This window comes from Muntiacus reevesi, chromosome 1, assembly GCF_963930625.1.
Source record: "Muntiacus reevesi chromosome 1, mMunRee1.1, whole genome shotgun sequence".
NCBI classification, from domain to species: Eukaryota; Metazoa; Chordata; class Mammalia; order Artiodactyla; family Cervidae; genus Muntiacus; species Muntiacus reevesi.
The window spans coordinates 15654138-15662977 of record NC_089249.1 but is presented as its reverse complement, the minus strand read 5'-3'; the positions used below and the strand labels follow the sequence as shown (position 1 = coordinate 15662977).

The 8840-nt window shown below is 43.8% G+C and overlaps 1 protein-coding gene across 1 annotated transcript in view; it reads right to left on the bottom strand.

Annotated features, from left to right (window-relative positions):
* Positions 1-2372: 2372 nt before the first annotated feature.
* Positions 2373-8840, bottom strand: part of POLR3B (RNA polymerase III subunit B) — a 108233-nt gene continuing 101765 nt past the window's right edge. The window contains exons 27-28 of the mRNA XM_065938420.1: positions 8276-8449; positions 2373-3115 (exon numbers count right to left, since the gene is read on the bottom strand). Coding sequence (XP_065794492.1) covers positions 2986-3115; positions 8276-8449 — 304 coding nt within the window. The 3' untranslated portion in view covers positions 2373-2985. The remainder of the gene's footprint in view (positions 3116-8275; positions 8450-8840) is intronic.

Below are 8840 nucleotides of genomic sequence, written 5' to 3'. Positions count from 1 at the left end.
GTGCTGCTATGAGCTGGCAAATGCCTTGACGGGTATGATGAACTGAACTGTGCCTCTCCAAAATTCCTGTGTTGAAGCCCCAACTCCCAATGTGGCTTTATTTGCAGGCAGGGCCTTTAAGGAGGTAATTAACGTTAAATGACGTCACAGGTGTTCTTTGAAATAGAGGAGGAGACCCAGAGCTCACTCATTCTCCTCACACACACACAGAAGAAAGGTCGTGTGAGGACACAGTGAGAGGTGGCTGTCTGCAGCCAGGAAGAAACAAGAGTCCGCACCAGAGACCAAACCTGTCCGCACCTTGATCCTGGACTCTGAATCTCCAGAACTGTGAGAAAATAAATGCCTATTGTGTAACCGCCTGGTCTGTGGCATCTGGTTGCGGCATCCAGAGCAAACTACTATAAGGGGAGAAGTGGTGGAGGAGCTGGGTTCGCCTCAGGGAGCTTGCTTTCTATTTGGGATCTTGGCCTTTCTAGGCCTGTCCTCTTGGCCACCCCGAGTCCACAGTTTTGTCTCCCCAGCCCTTGGACTCACCAAAGCTCAGGAAAGGGGTGCAGTCTTGCAGTGGCTTTGGCCTGGCATTTTAGCCTTTTATCCTTGAGCCAATTCTAGCCTGGCAAAGCCCGGAGGGAAAAAGGCACTTCGAGGGTGGCCTGCAAAAGGTTATTCTATCATTACTGGAAATGGAAATCGAACCGGTCATTTTTTAAAATAAGGAACTTACAAATACAGTGTAGTGGAGCTAATATCAATTCTGGGTTCTTTTCATCAAAATATTATTCGGTCAACTAGTTATTCAAATAAATGGGAGTATCTGCTGGTTTTTGAAATTACCAACCTGACACAATTTTTTGCTCTAAGGAGGTCTCAGTTTGGAACCCACACTTTCTAGATCTTTGTTAACTTGGAGAACTGGGAACTTCCTAGCTAACTCCCTTCAGGACTGAATTGTTTTTGAAAAAAGAAGTTTAAGCATTCAAATACTCAGTGGCACCTGAATTTAAAAAAAAAAAATAAAAGAAAAAAAAGACTGCCACATTTAGTGACTTAAAAATAGAATCCTGTGGATGATGATCAGAGTTGCACAATGTGAATGTACTGAGTGCCCCGGGACTGTACAGTTATTGGTTAAAATAGCACATTTTATGTGAATTTCACAATTAAAAAAATAAAAAAAGTAATAAGACTCATGGATGACCCCCAAAGTGAGCCCTCCAAATCAGGAACCCTGGTCTGCAGGCCACTACTGCTCCCCATCAGTTGGGGTGGGGGGCGCTGGGTGAGTCAGCCACTTGGAGCTTCAGCTTCTTGGGCTGTTTCAGAAACTTCAGAGCACAGCTAGCCCTCAGCACTGCCGGGTTAAGCCTCAGCACTAGTTGACGGGCAGTGTCCCATGACTAGTGGTGTCTGGTCTCCCTACTGGGCTCTGAGCCCCTTGGGGGCAGCAGTCGTGTCCTGCCCTTTCTATCCTCAGGATAGTCTCACACTGGGGATGTGATGGAGCCCCCACGCCAGCAGCTCCTCCCAGGGGTCACTGTCGTGGCGAGCCTCACGGGGCAGGGCTACGGCATCTTTAGCAGGGTTGATAGTGGAGTTGTCATGTAGGTAACAGGAAATAGTCAACGTTACCGTACAAAGCTCCTTAAACGGCCCACGAACTGCAGGACATACACATTCAGTCTAGTAGAGTCATCTTCAGGCACCGACACTCTTGAGGACAACAAAGCCAGAAGCAAAGAAGGAACCACCAGCTGAAGTGAGAGATCTGGGCATTCAAACCCCTCTGCCTTTGTAAATCCTACCCAGTCCCTGAAGGGAACAGAGACATGTGGAGATGGCTGGAGAAGGTCTGCTCCCCTGCAGTCCATCCTAAGAAACCTCCAGGACCTGAGTGAGACTGTCGAGCTTGGCTTCCTCTTTCAGAGAGTCCCAGCACACAGCCGCTCGGTAAAGCCTCTGAACAAGTCCATGGCAGTTTAACGTGGATACACCATGTCTCTCAACCATATCTGACTCTGGACCTTGATTCTAGAACCCTACTAAGAGTCTGTGGCACAGGTTGAATGTGACATGCTGGGGACCCGGTCTTAGGTCATTAATCAAAGCTTTTCTGACTTATAAACAACACTAACACAAGTACTTATCTGGCTTCGGGGCGGAGCAATTAAGAACAACCCATTAGAGAATCAGATGAAGAGTGCTGTCTGATTAAAAACCAAATGAACTGCTAAACATCCCGGCAGGAATGGAAAGGATGGAAAACTTAACAACATGGAATTATTTTCAGATACTCAACAAATGTTATTGCATATGATCATGGGGGTTTAGAAGAGTAGCAGTTAGTCCTTAAGAAAAAGTGACATCCTTGGTAAACTTAAGAGGGTAGGAAGACATTTATTAATAGAATTAAAAAGTTGGGTGTATAAAGACAAGATTCAATTGTTGGGAAAATCTATCCCCCCACTGCACCAGACAAGACAGACCCCGCTTATCCTCTCAGCTTCCTGCTCTTGTCTTTCCTACAGACACAGCTCAGAACAGCCTCCCGGACAAAGGAGTCAACCAACTCAAACAGATTCTTCCTGTTTCCTAAGAATCTTGAGTTTTCTTTGACCCTAAACATTAACATTACTTTCTTAAGGAGGAAGGTCTTTCTAATGAGTAAATTTCAAGACACCAGGACATAAATAAGTTTATCTTTTAGTTCACATCCACTTGCGAATCACATTTGGTATATGGACAAGAGACTTCACTAGAGTCGGTATCGTTGGCACCTCTCCTGTGGCATAAGGTTCGTTGATGAAGGTTATTCAGCCAAGTCTCCCAATGTGTAAAAAAAACCTCTCCATCAATTATGTGGTTAGTGTTTTTTGAGAGAGAGAACAATTCAAAGGATGTTTGAAGAGGTGGTCCTCATCTCTTCTGCTTTCCACTGCATTGGACATATCGACTGTTCTCTTTACATAACCATCTGGTCCCTCCTTACTCGTTGTATTTGGACAGTTTCAGCCTGGGGATGATGTTCATGGACTGCAGTTCCTGGAAGAGCAGCTTGCAGGCGTACGGGATGCGCAGTGAGGACACGTGGCAGGACGACTTGCAGAAGTGGCACCTGAAACCCAAGTCAGCTGCGTTAGAGGGGCAGCAGCCCAGGGGCAGAGGCAGCGAGGAGGGGAGACGCGCTCGGCACCACCCCACGGCCATCCTATTGAGTCGTGCGTGGCCTAGTCCTCAGCGTTCATTCACACTGTCAACCCGTGTGTGTGAGCGTCCAAGTGTGAGTCACTCAGTGGTGTCCGACTCTCTGCGACCCCACGGACTGTGGCCCGCCAGGCTCCTCTATCCATGAAAATCTCTGGGCAAGAATACTGGAGTGGGTTGCCATTTCCTTCTCCAAATATGTATGTATACACCCCTGGAATAAAAAGAAGCATCCAAGGCAGGAAAAGAAAAAAACAAACCAAGTACCACTCCCCCAGTTTTAAAAGCACATACTTTTAATCAATTGCATCCATACTTCTAGACCGTTCTCTTTAAAATGCAAAATATCTGCCTATATACTTGTTTTGAATGAGGCCCAGAAATCTGAACCATCTGAAAGTCACTCAGATTTAGTCTTTGTTGTTGAAAGAATTTCAAAACAATTTAGTCCCTATCCCTGTAGTTGAAAAGCTACTACTGCTCTATACAATTCTAGATAAGATGCTCAATTTGCTTTCTGTCACTGAAATGTTTCAAGTGTGAAGGGCAAGAGAAGACTCATATAGGAAGGTGGTGTCCAGTCAAATGCTACTTATTTTTCCAGGGCTCTTCAAGCACAGATATTTCCCTTAGTCCTGGAGGCCACTGCACTCACAATGCACTGATTCCTGTGTGTGTTCATGTATTCCCACTTTATCTTCACAACAGCACCCGCTCTGAGGCAACACGTCTGCTCTTTCAATTAGTTTTCTTTTCTCTTCCTTCAGGAAAAGCCAGTGAACTGAACCTAGAGCTTAATCAATGGCTACAACGGAAGAAGGGTCCCAGGGGAGAAACTGAATTATTCTCTTAGGTTTCAGACCAAAATAGGACCTCATCCTATACCTCAAGGGTCTGGGGTACCTGGGACAATAGATTTCCAGTACATATCCTGAAACTTAACAGGTAGAAAACTGGATCCTCCCAGGTAACAGGGTGCAAAATGAATGTAGGAGAGACAGCAACCATGGCTTAGAAGTCAGTGCTGACGGGGGGCTGGAGGGAGATTCCTTAGTGATCGGCAGACGAGAACAATAAGACAACGTGAGTTAAACATGAAGAGGTGCGTGTCATTTCACTGAGTAACCACAAAAGTGGCACAAGAATGTTCATGGTCAAACTGGTTATAACAGCATAAAGCTAGAACTCACATGTTCAATAAATTACTGGTTCTGTGATTACAGGACATTTATGCAGAATAATCCTGTGCAGCCAGACCCAGATTAATGAAATGTAAAGGTGTCCAGGACATAGTGTGGAGTGAAAAAGCAGTCTACTCAACAGCATGATTACATGGGGGGTTCTCAGACGGGTTTCAGTAAATGTATGAAGCTTCCAAAATCATCTGTAACCAGATTTTCTGGTGTATATAATTTTATTTTTATGCTACTATCAGAATCTCAAAGGGGTTCATGATTTAAAATAAAAAAGGGTACAGAACTATTTGGAGAAGGAAATGGCAACCCACTCCAGCATTCTTGCCTAGAGAATCCCATGGACAGAGGAGCCTGGTGGGCTATAGTCCATGAGTCCGACATGACTTAGCAACTAAACCACAGAACTACTGGCAAACAGAAATGTCCCCAAAGGGTCACTAAAATGTTGACAGTGGTCATCTGTGGGTGGCAGGAATTTGTATTGTCACAAACGTGACAATTTGTATTTTTTCTATATATATGTATTTTTAAAAACTGAATATTATAAAAATATTCAGGGCTCATTTTTGCCATCAGTAAAATAAAGCTTCATTAATTTTAGAAAAGCAAAGCATTAAGGTTGAGAATTTGAACAAGATGGTGGGTGACTATGTAGATATGAACTTTCCAAGGAGAGGTGGAGGGAAAAATGACAAGTCATGATGGACCCATGCCTGGGTCCCCACCGGAGGACCTGCAGAGACCTTAACAAGCACTGTGGAGATCTGATTCCATCAACACTAATAATAGAACATTATGGATGACTTTTTCCTAAAAGATTACCTAAAGATCTCATTAATGCATTACATTTTATGAATTATGCTTTTAAATGTGCCTGGGTTGATCTAATTTATTCAGAAATCACGTTCATGCTTTAATTAAACTGGAGAAATGGATTTAACTGGGGGAATGTCTTGCTGATTCTCCTGACCAGTACATTACCCTGTGACTTCAATCCAAGCTCAGCTGTTTAAAGTTTCCATATGTGCTGATTCATAATCCAAAAACTCCACTCATCTTCTCTATTATTAAATATTTCTCATCATTTAAGATGTTCCAATGCACATATATACATGTATAAATATATACAGATAAAACATGCACATATATAGATAAAACACACATAAATAAAAATATACAATGTTTTACCCTATTTCTGAAAGAGTCCCAAAGGAAGAGACTTGACCCAAACAACAAGAAAAGAAACTGATTTTTTAAGGTGAAGGCAGCTGAAGGAGGCTGTGGCTTCACATGAGGAATGACTGTCCAGTAAAATATCCTCTACGAGCTAATTATCTGAATAGGGATTTTCTTTTCTCGGCAGTTTTCCTCTCTTTTTGTGACTTACGCCCTCCTGTCTTCTGCAGAACAACAGTCTTGCTGTAAACATCCCCATAGCAATGCCTTACTAATGTGCAAATCACTGACAAAAGGCCAGTTTCAAGGTTCTGAACCGCTCTAATTACTCAGCCTCCATTGTGCTGTTCATTAAAGAGCGACTTCCTCCAACAAATGCCCCGTGCTCCCTCCCACACAACCAGGCGTGCCTCATCAGGTAAGGACGGGAAAACGACAGCATCGTTAGGCCCCTCTGCTGGGCAGCAGTGCGAGGAGGGTGCAGACTCCCAGAGTGGGTGACGATTTTATTTTTTTCTGTTGGGAACAAGGGTATACACAGGCCACTCAGAATCAGACCTACGGCATATTCAGGTCTGTTTAATTACAGTAAAGACCCTTAAACTGTATAACCTGAGTTAGTCCTCTTTCAAGGGATTTCAAATACAACACACATTGAACACATGAGCTTCAAAATCAGGCACTGCCATCAAACGATCTCTAAATGAGACAGAATCGAAGCAGCAGAGATGAGAATTTAACAGAAGAACGAGGGGATCAACCATGGCTTACGTGAGTTTCCCCGAGTATTTAGCGGAAGACAGGGGAAGGTCTTCAAAGGGTGTGAATGAAGCTCATCTACTGTTTCCGTTCTTTTTTCCTCTCTCTTCCCTGTCACACACACTCTCTCTTTCTTCTTTGAGGGGGAGGCGCAGGAGGGAATGTGGGGAGAATAGAGAAGAAAAGGAAACTCTCTGAAGTCTCATGATCCCTGTTCTTAATAAAATGATTCCCCTGCACCATCTTTTCAAAATAAATTACTTTGAGATCCTTGTGCCAGAGGATGGCTGTCTACGAACCAGGAAGTAGGCCTTCTCCAGACAGCACATCTGCTGATACCTTGATCTTGAACTTCCCTGTCTCCATATATGAGAAATAGTGTTTGTAGGTTAAGCTTAAAAAAAAAAAGAATTCTTGCGCCAAATTAGAAGACTTAAGCATAGTGCAACTAGTTCCAGGCATCTCGCTATTACACATTTGTTGGTGTGCTACACAGCCAGAACAATAAAAAGCAAACTCAATATGCATTTCAAAAGACAGACAGACATCTCAGAATTAAAACACCCCCTCCCATGTCACTGATAAAAGCAATGCCCAGGCTTATGCTTAGAAGACTGTCACCTCCTCTCTGCCATCGTAGGAAAGGAACAAAGTGCAAACAGCCACCTCTTGTGTTGGTTTTTTAATATGAAACGATTTTTTCACAGACAAGAAGAAACAGACGACTCCTTCTCAAATATTTTACACCAAAAAAAAAGTCATAAAATAATTGGCTAAAGGGTTTTGTCGTGTAACTAGCAAGGTATATACACTGTGTTCAAAGAAGTTCACTCATTCCAACTCTTGATTTGCTTTCATTCACCAAGAAACTGGCAACGACAGATGGCAAAAAGTTGGGGCTCTCTCTGGAAGGAGGCTCTGAAGGGGGACTCTGGGGAAAGGGGCTCTGGGCGGGTGGGTGAGGGAGTTGAGGCTATTTCCTGTCCCACAGCATCTGCCTTATACCTTGCCAGACCTCATCTCTGGCAGAAGAGTGAGTAAACACCAGGGAACTGCTGGCCCTCCTGCCTGCAGGGGTATTTCAGGGCTCTGGATCACGACTAACCCAAGGAGAGCAGCTGCTCCGCAGTGGTAGAGCAGAACCAGTACAAGGAGGAAAACGAGCACAAATACGGAGTATCACCTTTTAACTGGCCTGTGTACTGAACTCAACACAGAAATTACAAACTTTATGAATTATGCAATTTACCTATGGATAACCCTAAGCAATTATATTTTATTTAGCATCAAAAAGGTCCGAGGCTGGAGAAGCAGAGGTAAAGAAGACAGAGTGGAGTTAGAATGAGCCAGAAGACAAGCTCCCTGGGAGCAGCCATTCATCTGTCTTACTCACCACTGTGACTCTGGGGCCCAGAACAGTGTCTGGCATGTGGCTGATTCTTACTCAATGTTTGTTGACTGAAAAACTGAGACAGACGTGGTCTCTGACTTCAGGGAATTCACAGGCCAAGTGTAAAGCAGAGAGGATACAGACAAGGCCCCGGCTCTGTCACCAATTTGCTCTAAGAGCTGGGGCAACATACCTGGTTCTTCGGGTTTGAGGTTAAACAAGGGCATTTGACACGGTCTTCTACTGAAGGATACTAGTTAAAATATGCTGTAATTCTGAATCTGCTAGTATTTACAGGTGAATAGTGTTATAAAAGGTACTTGAGATAACATTAAGAAGAAGACAAAGTCATCTTAGGAGTTTAAACTCTAGTGGTTGTAGAGAGCAGAACATTAGGCAGACAAACTAAGCACGTACATACAGAATCCTGAATTCCGGAATGCCTGGATGGGGAAGGCTGGAGGATATGTGGGAAAGATGCAGGGTGAAACACTAGCTGTGATTTAAGAGGCGAGGGATGTGGTGTGAGAGACATGTGGTATCCACTTACCAGCCTGAGTACCCCAGAAGTCCGCACTGCCCACAGACATCGACCTCAAAGGCGTCACTTGAAATCATTAGTCTCTCTAGTAAAAGCATACTGGCTCCATAGCCGATTAAACAGTCACGTTCCATTTCTCCAAGACGCAAACCACCATCGCGAGACCGACCTTCAGTGGGCTGCCTTTGGAAGAAGTCAGACAAATGTGTTTGTACTAAACAAACAGAGGCGGCATCACATGCTGGCTGAGAGCACAAGGCTTCAGAGCAGGGCTCACCTGGATTCAAACTGCTTCTATTTTTTAAAATTAATTTCCTATTGGTGTATAGTTGGTTGACAATATTGTTAGTTTCTGCCGTACAGCAAAGTGACTCAGCTATATATATAAACATATATCCACTCTTTTTCAGATTTCCTTCCCAGTTAGGTCACCACAGATCACTGAATAGAGATCCTTGTGCAATACAGTAGGTTCTCAAATAAGCCCATCTGTACCATTTTTCTTGATTCCACATGTAAGTGATATTGTATGATATTTGTCAAAGTGCTTATAGACAGTGACCAAAAGCATGCT